At 56.5% G+C, this 22,575-nt stretch overlaps 1 protein-coding gene across 4 annotated transcripts; it reads left to right on the top strand.

Moving 5' to 3' along the window:
• Positions 1–2,061: 2,061 nt before the first annotated feature.
• Positions 2,062–22,531, top strand: LOC117639015 (PTB domain-containing adapter protein ced-6). 4 transcript variants are annotated; one of them, XM_034374314.1, is made up of 12 exons: positions 2,062–2,117; positions 3,035–3,321; positions 19,569–19,649; positions 19,727–19,791; positions 19,875–20,045; positions 20,135–20,272; positions 20,356–20,544; positions 20,623–20,792; positions 20,865–21,056; positions 21,132–21,322; positions 21,396–21,649; positions 21,758–22,531. In XM_034374314.1, exons 1-12 carry the CDS (start codon positions 2,077–2,079, stop codon positions 21,830–21,832), a joined length of 1,854 nt encoding a protein of 617 aa, XP_034230205.1. In that variant the 5' UTR covers positions 2,062–2,076; the 3' UTR covers positions 21,833–22,531. The 4 variants fall into 4 exon arrangements, with proteins under 4 accessions (XP_034230205.1, XP_034230204.1, XP_034230206.1 ...); XM_034374313.1 differs by having other exon boundaries at positions 20,862–21,056; XM_034374315.1 differs by lacking the exons at positions 2,062–2,117; positions 3,035–3,321 and adding exons at positions 6,791–7,157; positions 18,012–18,067 and having other exon boundaries at positions 20,862–21,056.
• Positions 22,532–22,575: the final 44 nt, after the last annotated feature.

Here is a 22,575-nt window from a genome sequence, read left to right as displayed (position 1 = left end):
CTGGGTCGCAAATCAGGTGAAATCACCGCGCTGCCGCCGAGCCCCGTGCAGGCCTAGTCACCCGGCCTGCGCCGAGCAGCAGTATACAGTGCAGTAGTCGCTGGGCTGAAACATGCGCGGGGCGGGCTGCACACTGTGTCGCGCTGTCTCTCTCGCACCTCTACGGGACGCCCCGTGAGTGCGAGGGAGACGGAGGCCGCCGGCCGGGGAGAGGGGCGGAAACTGGCTGTGACGTCGCGGCGACTGGCACGACGATCCACTGTACGTGGAATGGTACACTGGTCATGGAGAGTGCTCGCAGCCCCACAACAACATGAACGGAGAGAACAAAGTCTTCTCTCGGGCAAAAAACAAATGAATCAAATTTTATTGCGATTAAATTGTTTTAGCGTTGGGCTGGGTTGTTTTTCGCGAGCCCTCTTTGGATTCGGACATATCGCTACTATACTAGGAAAAGCAGGCTGTGTGCTGCGCGTGGTGCGCGAGGTGGTGAAGGGCGACACGAGGCATGCCTGCGCGGTGATGACTACTCGCGGCATCCCTGCATGCCGGTGGCGTGCCTCTGGCTTTGACCCACATTTGTCGAGACAATCACGGAGGCGACCTCGCCCCTGCTTGATGGTACTCCTCTTTGCGCGTGTGGTGTTCTGCTGCTTGCTCTGCCAGAGGTATGCGCGCGAGCCGCAAACCGCGCACAGTGGGCCAGAAGACCGGTGGGGGCGACAAAAATGCTAGACGCGTTTTGAGCTCCAGAGTCACTAAATAGGACTCGAACTGAACGTGTGACCCCACCAATGAATTGCTCTCCGAACGAGGAATCCATTGGTGGGGTCACACGTTCGGTTCGAGTCCCGTTTAGCGACTCTGAGCTCAAAACGCGTCTGGAATTTTTGCCGCCTCCACCGGTCTTCTGGCAAATCCACCGTGCCGCGGCGCGAGCCCCTTTTCTGGCGCTCGGCTGACTCGAAAGGCTGAGAATCGAGAAATCGACTAATCGACGCGGAACTGGCGGCCGCGGCTCGCGCATTGCCTATACGAACGTGTCCGTGTCCATGTCCATTCTACTTACCGCGGTCGGGCACGTCTCGTCTCGACCTTGGGGCCGCGAACGCCGCGAACGCCGCGAACACGCCCCGGACCAAGCAGTGCCATCTGCACACACTGGCCGGGCGGACGGACAGACAGACAGGCAGACAGACATAGGTACAGACACAGACCAACAGGACAAACGGACAGACACAGACTAACAGACATACGCAGACTGACTGATAGACAGACAAACAGACAGACAGACAGACACACAAGACAGACAGATAGACAGACAGACGAACGGACGGAGTGTTGTCGCATTCTGCACGGTTTCGCGATAAGCCGGCGAGGTCATACCGCACCTTCTGTTGTGTTTTGAGTCCGTCGGCCCCGGCGCCCTAACCGCAATGCATTCCCTCTCTCTCCCTCTCTCTCCCTCTCTCCAGCCCTGCCTGCCTGGCTGAGGCTGCCTGGCGGCTTCACAGTGAAACTCTCCAACTTCCGAAGAGTTTGTTTATTTGGTGCCTGATGGCGGCCGGTGTCAGCGGCTGTGTCAGCTGAAGCTATTGTCGCGCCTGGTGGGCCTGGTGGGCCTGGTGTCAGCGCTGTCAGTTGTCAGCCCTGACCCGACCTGACTACGGCGAATCGCCTAATACACTACAATGGGAAGGGCGTAACGGATGACAGGGAGAGGACGAGCAGGGGGCGGGGTGGGGGTGGGGGAGAGCGGCGGTTCCGCGCCAGGCGCGGCCTGGCTCGCGGCCGCGGAGCCGCGATGCTGCGAGAGGGGGGGGGCAATCCCGAAAGCAGCGGTCTTCCCTCTCGCTCGCTCGCTGCGGCGCGGGCGGCGGGTGCGAGAGAGACGGAGGCTGGGCCGGATGGGCAGATGGGCAGGACAGGACGTGGGGACCAACGAGCTAGCTGGCCTGCAGCAGAGTGACCGTTGTCAGTTAGGCCCTTGCACACGCACGGGCTGGACTCGGACTGGACTCCAGCAGGGCCTGCTCCACCACCTGCAGCGTCGCCCCGTGCAGCCAGTCCGCCAGCATGCCGCCCCGGCCCTCGCTCATCCACCAAAGCGCAGAGTCGTAAGTGTCCTCCAGACGCACAGTGGGCCAGAAGATTGGTGCGGAGGCGGCCAAAACTCTCGACGCGTTTTGAGCTCCAGAGTCGCTAGATGGGATTCGAACCGAACGTGTAACCCCACCAATGGATTGCTCTCCGAACGAGGAATCCATTAGTGGGGTCACACGTTCGCTTTGGCGACTCTGGAGCTCAAAACGCGTCCTGAATTTTGACCGCCTCCACCGGTCTTCCGGCCCACTGTGCGACGTGTCAACAAAAAGGGCAAGGGGAAGGACGAACGGGAAGTCGAACGAAAAGGGGTTCCATTCGGAGGCCGCCACAACCCATCTGCAAGAGCCACCGCCACCGTACCGCCAGCACCATTCCGCGACGCAGCGCGAAGCGCGAAGCAGCCGGAGGAGCAGGAAACTTACCGCCACCGCCTCACCGCCTCACTGCCTCGCCACGCCGGGACGCGATGCGCGTTACGTAAGGAAGCGCCTGCCGCGTGTCGATGTGTGTGTATGGCTACGCGATACAGTTTGGCACTCTCACATACCCACTTGGATGGACGCACACACGTGCACACACACACGACAAACAAACACACACACAGACACACGCAAAGCGCAAAGCGCAAACGCGGCCTGTCATTGCGGCGACTCAATAACCGTGTTGACCTTACGGGTCGTTCGCCGCGTAATTCGTCATGTTCGTCATTTGGTCGCGTGCCTACACTGTCGTGTCGGCCTGCGCAGCACGCCGTCAACGCCGTCAAGCGAACAAACTTGCAGCGCTCGCTCCGTCCCTCTCGCACTCGCGGGGAGTCGCATAGTGAGCGGATGCGGTCAAAACCCCGGACGCGTTTTGAGCTGCAGAGTCGCTAAAAGGGACTCGAACCGAACGTGTGACCCCACCAATGCATTCCTCCGGCCCGCAGCTTCGACCTGGACGTGCCCAACGTGTGCAGCACCCTGGGCGACGCGTGGGGCAGCGCCGACTCCCTGCCCGCCATGGCCGCGGCGAACGCGGACAAGGACCAGCAGGCCCGGTCGGCGGCCGCGTCGGGGACGTCGTCGTCGTCGTCCTCGGGCACCATGGCCATGCTGCGCTCCGCCTGGGACGGCCACGTTCGCCCAGGCTCCGTCCGCCAGGGCTCCATCCGGCAGCCCCTGGCGCCGGCCTCCCTCAGGAGGTCCTTCTCCCGCTTCAAGGAGTCCATCCCGGGTAAGTCCACTCGCAAACCAAACCAAACACACAACTGTTTCTCGTGACGAAACGTCCGTGGCTGCTCAGCAAACTAAACAGTGTACCAGTACATAACCTAACCTAACTTAGACTAAACCTAACAATCACAAACTGGAGGGGCACAGTGGGCCCGAAGACCGGTGGAGGCGGTCAAAGTCCCAGACGCGTTTGGAGCTTCAGCGTCGCTAAATGGGACTGGAACCGAACGTGTGACCCCACCAATGGGTTGCTCTCCGAGCGAGGAATCCATTGGTGGGGTCACACGTTCGGTTCGAGTCCCATTTAGTGACTCTGGAGCTCAAAACGCGTCCAGAGTTTTGGCCCACTGGGAGGGGCCGTCCGTGAACGTCGCGACACTGAAAAGCGCTCGGGAGAGTCGATCCCGCGCAGAGTCCCGCGCCTTTCATCGAAGGCATCCCCTTTCTTGCGCCATTTTCGTCATTAGGCACACGGCCGGCGGCAAAAAGAAGTGTCCGCCGAACAATGAATTGCAGTTCGCTTTCAAAGTGTCGCAAGCAAGCGGCGCCGATAGGGGGCCGCCCGGAAACAGCCTCACTGCGGCTCTGTTAAACTGTTAAAAAATTTAAAAAAAATTTTATTTAACATAACGTATTAGGATTATTTTTGTCGTTCATCGAAAGATTGGCACGGACAGCCACACAGATACACGCAGGCTTCGTAGAAAGATGCACAGACAGACAGACCAGACAGACAGACAGACAGACAGACAGACAGACAGACAGACAGACAGACAGACAGACAGACAGACAGACAGACAGACAGACAGACAGACAGGCAGACAGACAGGCAGACAGACAGGCAGACAGACAGGCAGACAGACAGACAGACAGACAGGCAGGCAGGCAGGCAGGCAGACGCCGCTTCAAAGAAACGCCGCGAGCTCTCCTTCTGCGCCGCCGCGCCGCTCGCCGCTGCTCTCCTTTCCTACGCTGGTTCCATTTTCAATGAGGAAATGGGCAGACGCCGCGGCCTGCAGCCGTCGCTCTGTCTCTCTCGCACTCCTGGGGCGGCCCGTCTACGTGCGAGAGAGACAGAGCATGCGCGTGTCTGATTATTAGAGTCTAAACGAAGATCTGATCAAGTTGACTTTGAAAATTAGGGCCGCCACCAAAGTTTAAAATATTTTAAAATATCTTGAAAATAGTTGTATTCCCGGGCCCGCTGCGTAGTTCGTGGACAGGCCCGGCCGGAAGGGGCAGGCGGCAGGCAGGCGGCACGGACTCCAGATTCCAGGCAAGTCTCCAGTCGCACTGCGGCTGAGCCGAGCTGAGCGCAGCGGGCTCCAGCAAAGTGCTTCCGCGCAGTCAGTGCGGTCTCTCTCTCTCTCGCACTCGCACGGGACGCCCCATGAGTGCGAGAGAGACGGAGAGAGAAGGGGTCCATCCGCGGAACCAGTCTGTCCGCGCCGTCCTCCGCGTTAGGGAATGGCAGCGGCGATACCCCGCGCGTCGAGGTCTCCGCGTAGGGACTGCCCAGCGCGGCCCAGCAGCGCGGCGCGCGGGGTATCGCCAAGGACGGCCGCTGCACTGCAACATCCCCGGGCTGCGGTTTGCACCACAGACGTGACTAACCGTGACCGGCGTGACTAGCCGTGACTAGCGTGACGTGTCAGGCAGCCCCGTGACCCCGATGCCGCGACGCCGCGACGACGCCGCGCTGGCTGACTTATCGGCGCCGATCAGGACGGTCGCCAACTTCTGCCGCATAACTGCATGTTTAATCAGCCGGCCGAGTTGCGTCTTTTCTTCTCCATCGGGGATCCTTACTCGCGCGCCGTGAGGCGCCGTGACGGGCCGTGACGGTGCGGCGGGCATCGCGCGCTGCACCGCGGTAAAAACAAAAATTACGTCGAGATCCGAATCGCCGAGCCGGAGCGTAATTCCTAAGGAGGAGGGAATGGACCAGTGTTGCCACACAAGTAGGCAAAAATTCACCAGTCAGTGTCGCAAGGGCAGCTAACCTCAGCATGCGCACAAGCCAAGCCAGCAAAATTCCCCCCTCCTCTATTTTTGAAAAATGAATAAGCATGATTGCATTGGAACAACAAGTTGGCCCACAAGTAGGCCGCCGTTTACGGAAGGATGTGACACGCTTCTGAAATCCGTTGTCCGCCACGACGGCCTGCGCGGCAGAGGCGCCAGCCGCGGGCAGCCGCGGCCGCCCTGGGGAAGTGTCCCGGGGAATGCATTGTTTTTCCCTCTAACCGGCGGTTCCGTTTTTCTCGTTGCTGTTGTTGTTGTTGTTTTCGAGTACCGGAGCGTCTCGGCGCGAGGCCGCCGGCTCGTTGATTGCACTTCTTACAAATCGTGATAAACAAGTTCATCGCCTCGGCGTGACATGACAGTTTTCGTCAACGCGGTCACACGGCCACAGCCTCGGCCAGGGCGGCGCCCTGCCCGGAGCCCATCAAGGAGGGGGGCGTGGCAGCCAAGGTGGCAGCCCTACCGCGGCCAGCCCTTCTCGAAGGGTCCCTTGCCGTGGCCCATTCCTTTGCAGGACGTGTTCGGCTTCGGCAGGTTGACACCCCTCCCTCTCTCTCCGCCGTGGCGACCGACACCGACCGACATAAAGGTCTCGTCTCGTCGCGGTTTCGCCGAAAAGAAAAGTGCGCTCGGCTCTGCGCGACCGCCTGCCAGGTAGGCAACGCAGGCCAGGCCGGATAGAGCGACGAGAACGCGGGCTCCTCGGTGCACAGTGGGCCAGAAGACCGGTGGTGGCGGCCAAAACTCTAGACGCGTTTTGAGCTCCAGAGTCGCTAAAAAGGACTCCAACCGAACGTGTGACCCCACCAATGGACTCCTCGTTCGGAGAGCAATCCATTGGTGGGGTCACACGTTCGGTTCGAGTCCCATTTGGCGACTCTGGGAGCTCAAAACGCATCCAGCATTATTGCCGCCTCCACCGGTCTTCCGGCCCACTGTGTGGTGAGTGCTCGGAGCCTAGCCTAGCGCGTTGGGGAAGGTCAGCCGGACTGACGACCGCGCCACTTGCTTTAATTTCCGCCTCATTTCCCTGCACCTACCAACAACAACAACAACCAACAGCAGCGGCAACAGCAACTGATGAAAGTGTGGGTAGCCCCGGGTGCCCCACGGGCCGTACGCGGCGCTGGCTTGTCTGTTCGCGCCGTGCTCTCCCCCCCCCCCCCCTGCTGGTGCTGGACAGGGGCCGAGGCTGCGTCCGGGGCGCGGGGCGCGGGGTGCGGGGGCCACTCTCGGGACGCGGCAGGTGCGCAGGTGCGACGCAGAGGGCCGTGCTCGCCGTCGACGCCTCGGAGGCGTCCCCGGTGCCGCGTCGTTGTGAGTCCAGCGCTCGCGCGGCCGGAGGAGGGGGAGGCACTACGGTCCGGCGTGCCAGCGCCAGCAGTGTGCCAGCTGGCCGGGAAGCGCGCCGTCTCTCTCGCTCCTCCCGCCGCGCCGCTCGGCGAGCCAGTCGTCTCTCTCCGTCGCTCTGAGCCGCTCGCTCGCTCAGTCAGTCAGTCAGTAGGCAACAGGCCGCCGACCGAGCAGGACCGCGTTGTGCCGCCGTGGCCGTTCACCGCGCAGCCGCTCCCCGTCGCCGTCCTCCCTGACTGCCTCACGGTGTCCGAGACTCCGCCCTGGACAATGTGCACGTGTGTCCGAGACTCCCCGCGCCTGGATTAGTGCGAGAGAGTGCCTGGCGCAGCCTGGCGAGCCCCGAGGAGGCCGAGACCCGCAACAAGTGCGCCAGAGAGTGCTGTGCTACATAGTGTGCGTGTGTGTGTCGTGTTTGGAGTGCTCCGCTGCCGCTGCGTGGATAGCTACTTTGTCTAGGTAAGCAGGACGTGCTTGGCGTCGCTCAGTGGTGGAGGCGGCCTAAACCCTAGACGCGTTTTGAGCTCCAGCGTCGCTAAATAGGACTGGAACCGAACGTGTGACCAAACCAATGGATTGCTCTCCGAACGAGGAACCCATCGGTGGAGTCACACGTTCGGTTCCAGTCCTGGTTAGCGACTGTGGAGCTCAAAACGCGTCTCGAGTTTTGTCCGCCTGCACCGGTCTTCTGGCCCACTGTGCGCCGTTTGACGTATCCTTGGGCAGGCGGTGACGCCGTCTCGGGGCCGTTCTGCCGGGCAGGACGAGTCACCCGTTCGGAATTCGATTCCGCGTTTCCGAGGCTGGCTTCGCTAGAAGGCACCGCCGCGCTGTCCTTTCCACGGGGTTCGCCGAGTGCCTCCGCGCGGTCTGCTCGCTGGCGTACTGTTGTCACGCTCCAGGCACGCGTCGCAACACTGTCATTCGCAGTGTTGTTGTCGCGGCTGCGTCTCTCTCTCTCGCTTCACTGCGGGCCGCACCGTGAGTGCGAGAGAGACAGAACGACGGCAGCACTGTTGAGGCTGCTGGAGCGCGTTTTCACAACAGTGGTGCTGTGTCTGTCGGTGTCTGTGGGATAGGCCCGGTTGTGGTTTGGCCGCCCCGCCCCGCCCCGCCCCGCCCGAGACTCCAGACTCAAGACTCCAGAGCTTCCTCCGGGACGGCCCCTCGTCCGCGGCCAGGTGCGTGCGCCGCTGTCAGTGCCTCCGCCAAGCCGTCGCTCTGTCTCTCTCGCACCCACACGGGACGCCCTACGAGTGCGAGAGAGACGGAGCGACGAAAGCGACTCTTGCCCGGCATGCCCGGCACTATCGCGGAGACGGTCGTCCGCCCGGAATGTCTCTGGCGGCGATTACCTATCGGTACGTGCTTGCGCCAATTACGTAGCGCCGCGCGTCTCCCGTCTCTGTCGCTCCCGCAGAGCGCCGTGAGTGCGACGGAGACGGACAACGCCGGTGGTTTTGTTTTGGAACGCAACGCGGGGTGGGGTTGTCTGTCACGTCCAGAAACTATTCTTTCTGTCGCTGAGAAATGCATGGCCTCTGTCATTCATTTTGCACAGCTTGGCGCCTGGGAGTAGGCAGCCCGCTGCGTCGCTGTGCGGACCTTTTTTCCCGGTGTATCAGCCACCACTTCGCACCACGCCGGGGCGTTTCTCGTGCGTCTGCGAGTTTTGCTTCTTTTTTTGGAAGCTCTTCGCTGCTTGCCGTAGGCTTGTGGGTGGGCCGACTCTTTGAACCCGAGCCCGGGCCTGCACTGCACAATGGGCCAGAAGGCCGGTGGAGGCGGCCAAAACTCCTGACGCGTTTTGAGCTCCAGAGTCGCTAAATGGGACAGGAACAGAACGTGTGACTCCACCAATGGACTGCTCTCCGAACGAGCCATTGGTGGGGTCACACGTTCGGTTCGAGTCCCATTTAGCGACTCTGGAGCTCAAAACGCGTCTAGAGTTTTGGCCGCGCCTCCACCGGTCTTCTGGCCCACTGTGCACTGCCTGCAGGCTGCTGTCTCGCTCGCACTCTTGCGGTCCGCCCCGCGAGTGCGAGAGAGACGAAACGTTCGCACTGTGCGGAGTGCCCGTCGGTGGGCGGCCGGCGTGCCAAAGGCAGGCAAAGGTCGTCTCTAAGTGGCAAATGGTGAATTAACCGCGTTGCCCTGGCCTGGCGGCCTGGCCCGGGTGTGCCCGGCCCTTTCACTGTACGCCGTTTTCACAGTGAGCTGGGCACTGCACGGTGGGCTAGAAGAATGGTGGAGGCGGTCGAAATCCCAGACGCGTTTTGAGCTCCACAGTCGCTGAATGGGACCGAATCGAACGTGTGGCCCCACCAATGGATTCCTCGTTCGGAGAGCAATCCATTGGTGGGGTCACACGCTCGGTTAGAGTCCCATTTAGCGACTCTGGAGCTCTAAACGCGTCTAGAGTTTGGGCCGCCTCTACCGGTCTTCTGGCCCACTGTGCACGAGGTCCGAATGAAGCTCTCCAGTGCATTGGCCTTTGTATCGTTTAATCGATTGGCGCCCTCCCGGTGCGATTCTCGCCTTCTATTCTCGCGCCCCAAGTCGCTACAGCCCGAACTGGTTCCCTGGGCGTCCCGCTGCGTTCCGCCGTTTGCGCCGTTTGCGCCGTTTGGCGGACTTTCGGATGCGCAACGCTTTGTTAGCTAACGCCTTGGCTGCCGGCCGGCTCGCCTGCCTCGCTCTGTCTCTCTCGCACTCGCGGGGCGTGCCCTCTAGGCGCGAGAGAGACGGTTCGAGTCCGCGCCGCGGTGGCGTTTCGTGACCAACAGCTGACCCTGTTCCGATGGGCAGGCGGCGCGGGCGGGGCGCCGCTCCAGCAGACGTCGCTCTGTCTCTCTCGCTCTCGTGGGGCGGCCCGTGTTGGTGCGAGAGAGACAGCTGGCGGCAACGCGCTTGGCACTGCTTCGCACGCAGTCGGGCACCGCCCCGGCGCCGCCCCGGCACCGCCCCGCTGGGCCCCGCGACGCCACGAAAGGAACAGTGTGGCGGACCGATGCCGTCGCGTCGCGCCAACGCGAGACGCCCATGGGAGCGAGAGAGACAGAAACAGTCTGCAGGGGGCGTCGCCGCGGGCACGGGGGCCTCTCTCGCACCGCCGGGCACACATTGTGCCGCGGGGCGCGGTGGGGTGGGCTGAGCTCGTCAGCGTAGATTGAGATATATGTAAATTAGATTTGTACTCACTGGATTGGAAAGGTGTTGTTTTGCTAACTTTCCGGGCTTTTGCGTAGACCATTTTCACTCCATTTAAAAATCCTGAGCGTTTGGAACTGCTTGAATTGTCCTGGGCTAGAAATGCTATCCTAATTGTCCCGACACCCCGCCCCCCTTGCAATCAAATTGGAATTAGCCTTTGTGGGGACTGTCGGATGTCGCGTGTTAGCGTCTGACTTGCCCCTTTTGGTTGGAGTCTGGCTTGGCATTGCGGGTAACTCGGCCGTGGGCTCCATTTGCCTTTAAGTGCGTACCTTGCGCGCTCCTGCACTGCAATCGCACCTGGGAGGCACAGCCCCCCCCCCCTTCCTTTTCTCCCACAAGGCTGGCGGCGTCGAGGTGAGGTGCCCCTTAACGGCCACCGTCAAAACCTCATTTGTTTCCCTCGGAAAGTAATCTCGACGTTTTGGATTTTTTTTTTCGGCCGTTCTTGCCGTTTTGAGGGTCAAGTGTCGCGAAGACATGGACTCCAAACGCGTATCCAAACCCGAAAAAAAGGAGGCTGTGGCGCACCTTTTGCCCTCTTAATAGCACAGTACCTATCAGGATTAATTTGAAAGGGTCGGAGTCGTGAACACGCACAGGTCTGGGGTTTCGGCTGGACTTCCCCTTGTTTATGCAGTGCAGCCAGTGGAGTGTTCCGATCGCCCTGGTTCTTTTCCGCGACTGTGCGCCGCGCTGTTCCGAGCACGGCGACAACGACCCCTTGCTTTACTTGCGTAAAAAAATAAAATAAAAAATTAATGTCGGTTTGTGAAACACCCGGTCGAGGGTGACCGTGTGTTCTTTATTACGTCTGAACGACGCGGCGGCGGGTTTGTTGACCCCGTCCCGCCGGCATGGCTGGCATGGCTCGGCACCGCTCGGCACCGCTCGGATTCGGTGACGACTTTTCTCGCAGAGTTGCGTTGCCCCCGGTTGCCCCTGTGGGCCCTGTGGCGGTGTCGGAGAACTGGTTTGGGACGAAATTCGTTCACCTCGTCGGGTTTGGTTTTCACGTTCGTAGGGTGGGCTCTCAGCTGGGCTGGTCGGTCTCCCCCCTCTCGGTTCAGAGACGTGCACTCACTTGCGACAGCATCGTCTGAAAATGATTGTTCCACTTTCTCAGACATTGGCCCGAGATGCAGGATCTTTGCTTGGGTCTTTGCGACCTATCGTTGGCAGCCGACATTGAAAATGGCTTTTCACGTCAAAAGTGTGCCTTTTCGCAGTTTTCTTTTTTTCTTTTTTTCTCTATTTTGGTGCAGTCTGTGCGCGTCTTTTCACCGCGCAAAGAGCGTTGCCCGGTGAGGCGTGTAAGTCAAGCTAGCAGTCGTGTTTCTTTGTGTCCTTTTCCCGGTCTGGGACTGACTGCTGGTCTGGCACCGGACTCACCTGTCGACGCCCCCTCCCCCTAGGCCGCGCCGCCCGCCGCGCCGCCCCGCGCCAAGAAAGCTGCCGCATACAACGGCGACTCTGTGACCTCGACAAGCAGTCCGTCTTTGTCTGTATGAAACTGCGTGTTCAGCGGGCTGGTGTGTGTGTGTTGTCGGACAAATCTCGTTCCCTTCCATTGTTGTCTACATTCATTCGCCCTGCCCTTTCAACCTATCTGCCTCTCTCTCTCTACCCTTCCGGCTTTCAGCCCTGGAACCTTGCCCACCCCTTCCGGCTTTCAGCCCTGGAACCTTGCCCACCCCTTCCGGCTTTCAGCCCTGGAACCTTGCCCACCCCTTCCGGCTTTCAGCCCTGGAACCTTGCCCACCCCTTCCGGCTTTCCAGTGGCCCTGCGTGCGGCACCTGCCCGCCCCGCCCACCCTTTCGAAACTTGGCGGGTTCACTGTCTTCCACCTGCCGCGCCGCGCCAATGTTCGACCCGTCCGCCCCCTCGACCGAGGCTCGAATCCGGTTCGAGAGATCGATCCCGAACGCCACGAATGGCGGCGTGGTGGCACGCCTTACGTAAGACCCGCCCCGCCCCGCCCCGCCCCGCCGCGGCCTGCCACGCCCCGCTGAACCGGACGTCCGAATGCAGGCAGCCTAGACGTGTCCAGGAGGTGCGTCGCTGCTGAGTGATGTAGCAGCGCCTCTCCGGGGGCCGTCACTGACTTAGTCTGGGGACCGTCCCTAAATGGCGACCACTTTTTGTTTCTCAGACACTTCAACGGGGCTGTGGCAGTTTGGCAGTTGGGACAACGGTTCCGGAAAGCCTTGGGGATAATTTGTCACCCAAGCTGCATGTCAGCACTTTAAATAATAATAATAATAATAATTCTTTAAGTAATCGGTGTTCCGATTCCTCACTCTAAATGTCTTACGAAGAAATTTCCCATATTACGAAGGAAATGGCGCAAGCATAATACGAAGGTGGTTTTTCTTCGTATTACGAAGGTTTTTCTTTGTATCTTACAGTGAAAAAGCTAAAAAGATTCGTATTACGAAGGAATATTGCTTCGTATTATGCTTGCGCCGAATTCACTGCAACATACGAATAACATGGGTCAAATTTCATTGTAAGACATTTAGAGTGCTCACTGGCGGTCGTTTGAATGGCCTCTGTCTGGCCACTGTGCAGAAAACGGTCGGAGAGGCGTGGGGCCCCCTCCCTTCCCCCCTCCCCCTTTTCGCTACGGCTTCGCCGGTCTTCGGTCGCCAGGGTTAGGCCCTGCTTCGCCTGCTTCGCCCTGCTTGGCGCGCCGCGGCGCTTTCTCCCGTTTTCCTGCTCCTTTCCCTGCGTCCTTGCGCGCCCACACCGCATTTGTTGACAGTGTAGTCGCGTGTCACTGACCCAAAGCGCGTTGGTGGGGGCGGCGGCTTGGCTGGGCCCCACCGGCCACCGGTAGGCGTGCAGCAACTCGGTCTTGTCGAGATGACGCGCCCACCTGGACCATTTTGAAAACTCAGTGAAACCCATCGGAAATGTAACCAAGGCATCCCCTTGGCTTCCAAGACTGCTCTTGCCGCGTGGTACCCGCGGTGGTGGTGCTGTTGGACTGGTTGGGGGAAAGGGGCCGGTTTCACCGTGTAGGCCCGCTGCCGCCCCGCTGCAGGCCGCCACGGCCACCGCCTAGCGTAGCCAGCGTACGGCCGTCCGCTTAGCTAACGCCATGACGTCACGAAGGCTGTTCGGCCGCCGCGAGTTCCGCCAATCGGAAGCGAGATGGAATCCGAGGAATGCACAGTGGATTTGCCAGAGGACCGGTGGAGGTGGCCGAAACTCCAGACGCGTTTTGAGCTCTGGAGTCACTAAAAGGGGCTCGAACAATGGATTCCTCGTTCGGAGAGCAATCCATTGGTGGGGTCACACGTTCGGTTCGAGTCCCATTTAGCGACTCTAGAGCTCAAAACGCGTGTGGGATTTTGACCGCCACCACCGGTTTTCTAGCCCACTTGCGAGGCTGATTTTCCTCACTGGCAAGCTCCAGGGTTCATGCCGCACGAGCTGAAAGTGCACATGAAATGTGGAAGCGTTTGGTCGCTGCATTCCAGTGCAGTGCCTTATACTCTGTCCGCGGGTTGGCCTGGTCGGCCTGGTCTGTCTCCAGTGTAGGACTTGATTGCCGTCGTGTGCACCGTAAATTGCTGCTGCAGGCGGACATGTTCGTATAGATGCTCCAGAAAGTAAGAATGCCCCGTTACTCTGCTTTATGAGTGCGGCCGGACTGTACAATCGCTGGGGCCGTGCTTTGTGGTGCTCTGGATTAGGTGCCCCCTTGGCCAGGGCGTCGCAACTTCACAAAAATTTACATTTTTATCTAACTTCAATTTTTCTTTACATTTAATTTTTTTCCCAAATTGAATGTTGTTTTTTTTTAATTTAATTTTTTTAAATTTAACTTCTCTTTTGTATTTAAATTTTGGAAGGAGACAATCAATTTTTTTGACTTCAACTTCTTTAATTTTTTTTTCAAAATTTTTTAAACCGTGAGCGTTAACAATGCTATTTTGGAACGCTTGTGGTGCTGTGGATTAGGTGCGGTGCGGGCTGGGCGGGTACACACTGTACGTACCCGTGTATGCACAAAGGCGTGCGCACTCGCGCATACTCTCTCTCACACACACACTCACACGCAGTCTCACAGTGGACATGCGGCACACACCGGCAATGACTCAATCCGTTGCTCGCGGCATATTGCTTTTGAGTCTGTCTGTCTGTGGGTCGGTGTGTCTGTATGCCGCTTGGCTGTTCTTGGCCGGTCATAATTTTGTCATCAGATTTGGTATAATTCACAATTGTTTGTCCAAAAATTGTTTGTTCGATAATTTTCCGAGGACATTTTGTTTCCTCCGTGCGTGAAGGTCACTGAATTGAGGAAGGTCGGCGTTTCGGTTCTTCGGCTGCAGCAGTCTTGACGATTTCCGGCCGCGGCGGGCGGGCAGGCGAGCTGGCAGCCAGCGGCAGGGTCCCTAGTCTGGCTGTACTTCGCTGTGAATCACTCCCGGCCTTGGTGTGGGTGCGCGCACCGCGGCGGCGCCGGCGGCTGCGCGCTTCGCTCTCTGGCGGCCGGGGATCGAACCCTCGCCCTCCGACTCCGAGAGTGAAGTCGCGGCACCGGTGCGGTGCTAACGGTACCCGTCAGTGAAGTGAGTGGTCCCCCCTCCCCCTCCCTTTCGCCTCTCTCGGCCCTGCGACGGCACGGACCGGCACCAGAGGAGACTGTAGACTGAGTCGTTCATCTCTCTCGCACCTGTAGGGCGCACCCCATGCGTGCGAGAGAGAGAGACTCGGCATCAGTCTGCTGCACGAGATGAGCGGCTCTAAGCATGCACCGGGTCAAGCCAGGGGCAGAAGGGGTTCGGGAGGGGAAGGTTGCACTGTAAAAATGTGTCGCCACTTTCAGGCGAAATCATCCTTCGTTCGCCATGAGTTACTACGTATTTGCGTAGACAAAGTCGGTTTTTAGACGCCGATGTGACTGACAGTGTACCGTGCAGCTGCCAAAATTCGATTTATTTTTTTTTCTGCGAGTGCAGTGGGTTGTGCAGTGTAGTGCAGTTGTCGCTTCACCGCGCGCCACTTTCTCCGCTGGAAAAATGTTTGTCTCCGTTTTGGCGGCAACGACGCGTGTTGCGTTGGCTCGCTCTGTCTCTCTCGCACCCCGCGGGACGCCCCGCGAGTGCGAAGGAGACGCGGAGTCTTCGGAATCTTCGGCGACTTGCCGCGGAAAAAAGAGGAAGTACGCGAAGGTCGCGGTGCGAACCGCGGTGACCTTGGGGGCGCTGCAGCCTGCTGCAGCTGTGGAGCCCTACACTGCGAAAGGAATTTCGGGAACGAGGAGCACACTGTGAAAAATTCTGGAGTTTGGCACGGAAAATGTACGGACGTTCCGTACTACTGTACGGAATCTTGTTGTCTGTCCAGAAAATGTTGGAGTTGAAAATTCGACTGTCTCTCCCCGCAGTGTGTTCCGACCGGTTCCTAACCCAATCTCCCTCGCGTGAAACAGCCATCCCAGCCAAATCTTCTGTGAGGTTGCGTCATAATTTTTACGTCCGAGAATGACGAGCCTGGCCCTTTGTTGCGGCACTTTTCTTCTATACTTTTTTTTTTGCGGTGTGGCGGGCCGTGGGACTTCCCCGTCGGTCTGGCTGCCGCCCGCCTTATCCTCGCCCCGGATCGACTTTGGACTTCGATCGGGACTTGGATTTGGATTGGGACTCGGAACCGCCTCCTTTTGTGTCGGCCACTCTGTCGGCCCGTCGCTCGGCTGATTTGGTTTTAATGGTGTGGAGACAGGCTGGCGGAGGGGGCGGGACCCGACTGGTGGAGAGGATTCTGATTCGTGTTTGACGCGACGCAGGCCTCCAGGGAGTACGCGTGGCGTTCGCTTGTACACTATCGGAGTAGGCAGTAACGCTCTCTCGCTCTTTCTCTCTGAGAAAAAGAGATGAAAGAATGATTTAATTTAAAATGAATATAAAATTTAAGACCTGGATTTATAAAATTTAAATTCGAACTTTGTCATGAATTTTCCTCCAAGCTTTTTAAAATTGTTTTAATTTTTTTTTTGTGTGTGGTGTGAGTTCTGTACCCACCCCGCTGGAAAATTTTGTTGCATCTCTGCCTGCGGTGCGCGGCGGTGCGCGGCGTATGAAAGGAACAATGTTTGGTGTGGCGGGGCCGGGCGGGGCCGGGCGGCGCGCTCTCCGGGGCGCTCTCACGAAGTGGCGGCCGCGCTAGCCGCGCGCTCTGAATAAAACATGATTGGTCCACGCGACGCGAGGTGCATTCGTCGTTTTCGTGTTCCCTTGGAGGGCACGCTATTGACCTATCTTGGCGCTGTCTGTCCCTCTGGGCCCTTCGAAATGCAGCCTTCTTGATTTTGTGTTTTTCGTGTGACTGGAAACCTGAAAGAAAATCTTCTCCGAATGGTGTTCTGATCGCGCCAGCTGACTGATTCTGGGAGTCCTCTTCGTCGCTCTGTCTCTCTCGCACTCACGCGGCGTCCGGTATGCGTGCGAGAGAGAGAGAGCGGCGACGGCTCTCGAAGTGCTGGACGGGGTGTGACGAAGCGTCTGCTCGAGGGGGAGTTAAATTGAGGCGTGGACAGCGACGCGACGATTGGCTGGGAGAAAGCTCTGGAGATGCACGGGGTGCCCCTGAATTCGTGTCGGCAATTTTGAGCTAGGACTGCCGAGACGGTCGCTTGGAATGTCTCGCTGGTTTGAAACGCTCCGAGCAGACCTCGTGTGTACCCCCTTGCCCGGTGTTGAACCCGAGCCGCGCAAGAGGCTTCCCACACCTGTGTCAAAATACCTAGGCAGATTTTTTTTCCCCCTCAAGTTTCTGGTGCACAAAAAGTGTTTCCGCCTCCGGGCAGCAGGGGCACTAGTGTGGAAAGGGGACCAGAGAAAAACCCTCGGCAGAACGGATGGGACAATGGAGATGAAAATCCCGAACGTATCCGGAGTGCGGTGCGCAGGCGCCGCCTCGGGGGCCCACACTGCAAGGCCTGGAAGTCGGAACGCGACGCGCAGCCAGTCTGCTGAGAAAACGGCGCCATTGTGAGGCAAACTGGTGGGAAAGGCGGAGGCTGTTTCGACGAGGCTCGAAAAGGAACATCAGGCTTGCAAAACGGGGGGTGGACACTGACGCCGTTTGTGCCGACTGACCGGGGTTCGCCACTTTTCCGGGGGAAATGGCGGACTTTCTCGCCGGGCCCGAGTTGCTCACAGTGCGCCAGAAGATCGGTGGGGGCGGCCCAAATCCTGGACGCGTTTTGAGCTCCACAGTCGCTAAATGGGACCGAACCGAACGTTTGACCCCACCAATGGGTTGCTCTCCGAACGAGGAATCTGGTGGGGTCGCACAAGTCCTGTTTAGCGACTCTGGAGCTCAAAACGCGTCTATAGTTTTGGCCGCCTCCACCGGTCTTCTGGCAAATCCACTGTGCGACTGCTGATTTTCTTTTCAACAGTGGAGCCACCGCTCCCTCCACCCGCTGTTGGCGCTTTGCTTTCTGAAGCGGACGAGTAAAGTGTGCGCGCGGTGACTGCGGTGTCGGTGCTTTGTTTTGACTTCCTTCGCGACGTGCCAGGAATGGCTTGGAATGGGACGGCTAGTCGGCATGACCCGCGGTGACGCAAGGGGTGTGAAATGAAGCCGATTGCGTGGCGGGGCGGGGCGGGGCGGGCGGGCACAAGGGCGTTGCTGTTGTCACTGCGCCTCGGCGGCCTAGGCGGCCCGGGCGTGAGCAGGGCGCGACGTGCATTGTGGTGCGGTCTCGCTAGGCAGTGTCGTGCCAACACGTCGAAAACCAACTGGCCCGCGACTGGCTGTATATCGTCAACGGTGAGCGTTCGCGGCGGGAGTTGCTTACAGTGAGAAACACTGTAAAATAAATTTTGGGAATTCCCGGAGGACTTGCCGAGGTTTGACGGAAGGCAGTGTAGGCCCCTTTCTCACCAAAGACCCTCGAAACTCTGGTTCGCGTCGGGCGTTCATGTCTCTGCGTTTAGGTCCCCATGGGGTGGGCGTGGCGTGGGGTGACGAAAGTGACCCAACAAAAGTTTGACATTCTATTTCGCTTTGCTTTTTGGGAGGGTTGGTTGTGCTGCTTGTCCCAGAGCGTTGTGCTGATTTGGCTGTGGGTTGGTTGGCAGGGCTTGCTCAAGTAGGATGCGGCGGGTTGCAGTGAACGTCCTTCCCTCCAGCAAACGTAAGCCCTTTTTTTTGTTCATTTGGCTGTTGGAGCCTGTAGTCTTGGTTTGGTTTTGGAGCATGGTTGGGCGTAGTGCGTTTCTAGATCCGTTGGAAGAAGACTTTTCCCAGACGTTCCTGGGCGGGGGCTGCTAGTGGGTAACCCCAGGACCCTCGACGTCCGGCGCCACCCAGCGAGCAACCATCTGGCGTGCAGCGCAGGGGCAGCGAGGGGTCAGCGGCCCCCTTTTCTTGTCGTACGTCTCGGGCTAGACGAGTGATGGGGGCGCATGAGTGGCGTCAACCCAACACGTGGTCAATGCCTGGCTGAGGGCGCCTGCCGGGTAGGCAACCACTGCCACAGAGCGCACCGGAGTGTCCTCACTGCCTACCTCCCAGGGGTTCGCCCTCGTCGCTGTGCCTCTCTCGCACTCGTAGAGCCTCCCACAGGGGTGCGAGAGAGACAGAGCGACGAGCCTGAAAGAGGCCCGTTTTGCCTTATCCTGGGAATGCGGGTGACTGGTGGCGCAATGTGCTTGCTTACCTCGGTATCTCGATATGAATGTGAATGGCGTTTCTTTGTCTGGGCGGCGTGCTGGCGACTCGCTCTGCATGCGGTTGGCGCTACCCGCGAGAATCGAAGCGTCGTTGTGGAGCAGTCTCGCGTTTTGATCTGCCGAGTCGCTAAATGGGACTCGGACCGAACGTGTGTCCGCACCAATAGATTACTCTCCGAACGAGGAATCCATTGGTGGGGGTCACTCGTTCGGTTCTAGTCCTGTTTAGCGACTCTAGGGCTCAAAACGCGTCTGGAGTTTTGGCCGCCGCCACCGGTCTTCTGGTCCACTGTGCAGTGGTCCCCTCCCCGTGGGCAGACGATTGGCGATGACACTTCTGGCAGTGTCGCGTCCTGATGGCGTCTAATAGGGCAGGCCATCTGATCGGCGCGTGGCGGGGCGTGGCGCGGCGTGGCGCGGCGTGGACTTCCCCCTCCCCTTCCTCTGCTCCTGACGAGACCGTACCAGTCGGCGACGGCGCGTCCCGTCTCGGCCGCACCGGCTCGGCTCGGCTCGGCTCGGCTCAAGTATGGGCAGGCTGCGCGGTGCTGCGCGGTGCGGCGCGGTGCTGCGCGGTGCGGCGCGCTGCTCCGCGGCTCCAGCCAACAGGCAAGATGAGCCTCCAGGCTCCGTTCTCCTTATCGCGACCTCCAGCCTGGAGGCTCCAGCAGGCTGACGCCGCTCTGTCTCTCTCGCACTCGTAGCGCGTATCACTCTGGTGCGACAGAGGCAGAGCGACGAATCAACTCTTCAGCATCAGCCTACTGGAGTGTCTCCAGGATCAGTTTTCCCTATTCTCGACCTCCAACCTGGAGGCTCCAGGAGACTGATTTTCGAAGATTCGCTCTGTCGGTCTTAAAATGTCTATTGTCGTTGGGCGTGTGGTGTAGTGATGTAGTAGTAATAAAAGACGATGGCTGGTTGTTGCCTTGTTTGACCCTTTTTTTCTCTTTCTGATTTCAGGTGTCATCCAGAAAAACCCAGACACCATGAGGAACACATCGCTGCTGAAATGGGCGCAGAATAACAACACGAAACAGGCTGGTTGGTGTCAAATTATGACCTTTCTCATATTTGTAAGTCTGTGAGATTGACTAAGATAAGGTTTGTTTCTCTTTAAGGTAACCGTAATTGGATCCACTCCCCTGATGCCTTGCAGCGCGGTCACATTGTCTACCTGGTTAAGGTACTACTTACTGTCACATTTATGCTTCTTTTTAATTGAGTGTAAAGCATCTGACCCACCATTAAATTTTCTGTTTTTGTTAGTTTATGGGGAGCACAGAGGTCGAGCAGCCCAAAGGAATTGAAGTTGTTAAGGAAGGCATCAGAAAATTAAAGTTTACCCAACAGTTGAGAAAAGCTGAGGGCAATAAAATTCCTAAAGTAGAGTTGACCATCAGTATTGATGGTGTAGCCATTCAAGAACCAAAGACAAAGGTAGTCACAAGAAAATTTGAGAATTAACATTTGCCCACGATTAAAAATTTGTTCTTATAAACATGTTTGTAATTGTTTTCCAATTTCAGCGTATTATGCATCAGTATCCTCTTCACCGAATTTCATATTGTGCTGATGATAAAGGAGAGAAGAAGTTCTTTTCTTTCATTGCCAAAGAGGCTGACGCGGAGAAGCATGTATGCTTTGTGTTTGTCAGTGACAAACTGGTGAGTCTAAGTTCACTTTCTTTGGCCTGAGGAAATTTTTGGAAGACCAGTAAACTTTAATTATATTTTCTTGCTCCCTGAAGGCTGAGGACATCACACTTACAATAGGTCAAGCTTTTGATCTAGCGTACAGGCGGTTTTTGGAAACCTCAGGCAAAGATCTTGAAGTGCAACGTCGATTGATGGTTCTTACTCAACGCGTTAAGAAGTTGGAAGCTGAAAATATTGTCCTAAGGCAACGACTTACAGATGTCTCTCAAATCAAAGGAATGGTGAGTTTAAGTGGAAGATTATTGCAAATTTTCAGCTTTTCATGAGCCACACTCTTATCTTCATCTGCTCTGGAACAGGCCGATGTTGAGGACTACATGCAGAGAAATGGCATATTTGATCTATTGTCGGTGCCACATCTTTCGACTAGCAGTGCGGATAGTTCTTCTGGTAATACGTCTTCATCAATGTCAGATTCCAGTGTTTGTGATACTTCTACAGTTTCCAATGGTTCAGACTTCAGTTCGAGGTAAGAAATTCAAAATGAAGGTCTACTAAATTGAAAATGAATTGCCTTCTCAAAATGATTTTTTTTCAGCAGTGGAATGAATACTAGCTCATCAAAAAGCAATGGTTTTGGATTGCTGCTCAACTTCAGTTCGTCTTCATCCACAAATGGGTTGAACAGCAGTAACTCTTCGACATCGCCCCCAGTACGAAGTGGACTGCAGTCTCCCCTGAGCCAAGTTCCTCCTGCCATTCCACCACGAGCCGGCGAAAATAATTTCATGATGTAGGTTGCTAGGGAAGCGCTTCTAAAAATGCCTCATTTGCTCATGTCATTGTTACTAACTTGTTTACGTGTCAGGCACAATCAAGTTACATCATCAGCTCCATCAGTTGGTACCAAGCTGGAGGGCCTGCTGCTTGATGAGATGGACGAGGACTTCAATCCTCGTGCAGAGGAGAATTCTGTTGCACCATCAAACACATCAGTGCCTTCTGTTGCCAACCCCTTTCCAATGACCAACGGAATCTCTTCTACCCCTGCTCCATTATGTGAGTCAAGAGTTGACTAAGCGATTTCTGAAAGGAAGAATTCTGTACTTACTGTGCTTCATTTTTGTTTCAGTGGCACCCCCTCCTAGCAAGTCAGCTGTGAGAGGTCGTCCACAGCCCATGACGAATGGCAATGGTGCATCACCCGACGTATTTGGAACACCTGCATTCTTCTCATCGAATACAAATGGAAAAGCCCCTGTTGGGGGAGCGACTGATGATCCATTCGGCATGGGTGAATTTTCAACTACCGGGAATAATGATGCTTCACAACATGACATTGAAAGTGCCATTGGGTTCCTTGATAAGAGACTTTTGGAAATGAAAGTGAGTATGATAGCAAAAATATATTCAGCTGCCTCTCAGTTCATCGGTTTGTTCATTTTTTTTATTATTTTTTTTTGTTGCTAAAATCAACTTTGCATCTTGTTGCAGGATGGATTCAGCAGAGGCCTCACTTTTGGGAATGAAGACTTTTCTTTGGAGAGTTTGGACCCTCTACGTAATTAATTTGTAGCACATTTACTGTATGCTCAGTTTTATGGTCCAAGCACCACAGTGTATACTTGTGATACCTAGATTTGCTATTGAAGTAAAAACGACTTTTAACATTTAAATTGTAAATAGAACTTTGTACATTCAGGGACACCATATGAATGTTTTGCTTAGCTATGTCTCAGTTACCTGCTTCTAGATTTGTTTAAATAACCCACAGACCAATTAATTGTAAATTTAATGTGTGCCGAGATATCTTGTATTTTACTATGTAATGTAAATTAGTCTTGAAGTCAATTAGTGCTCGTGATTTTTATTTTTCTTTGAATTATTTTAATTGCTGTTAACAGAAATGAGCGTCAGGTTTTGTCATTGCTATGACAGAAATCCTTTGTACTGGTTATTATCGTTCATGCATTCTTTCCTGAAAAGAAAGGTTTCCAAGTTTATTAAAAATTGTTGAAGGATTCAATATTCCTTTTTGTTTCAAGGATGTTACGTACTGTTGATTTTATGTGTGTAGTTTTTAAGTGTTCAAACTATCACTGTGCTATCTAATGTGGAGAGAGTTCTTGTGGCCAAGTGTCTAAAAAATTTGGTGATATTATAAAGTTTAATACCATAAAATGAATTGTTGCTGTAAAATATGCCTAAGCTTCTTTTTTCTGTGAATATTATTCTAGTTGTAAATAAATATGAATTGTTGCTGATGAATTGTTTGTATCTATTGTAAAGGATACCACATTACAAAACTGTTG

The sequence above is a fragment of the Thrips palmi genome, unplaced genomic scaffold (assembly GCF_012932325.1).
Source record: "Thrips palmi isolate BJ-2018 unplaced genomic scaffold, TpBJ-2018v1 HiC_scaffold_10, whole genome shotgun sequence".
Classification (NCBI taxonomy): domain Eukaryota; kingdom Metazoa; phylum Arthropoda; class Insecta; order Thysanoptera; family Thripidae; genus Thrips; species Thrips palmi.
Note: the sequence above shows the minus strand (reverse complement) of the source record. Positions and strands in the feature narration are given on the sequence as shown.

What these genes read in the sequence shown, in the direction of transcription:
- LOC117639015 (XM_034374313.1), top strand. Translation starts at nt 2,077, where the DNA reads ATGCCGCCCCGGCCCTCGCTCATCCACCAAAGCGCAGAGTC. An exon ending in TCTCTCAAATCAAAGGAATG is followed by an intron (nt 20,545 to 20,622) that starts GTGAGTTTAAGT and finishes GCTCTGGAACAG; the next exon opens with GCCGATGTTGAGGACTACAT. An exon ending in GGTTCAGACTTCAGTTCGAG is followed by an intron (nt 20,793 to 20,861) that starts GTAAGAAATTCA and finishes ATTTTTTTTCAG; the next exon opens with CAGTGGAATGAATACTAGCT.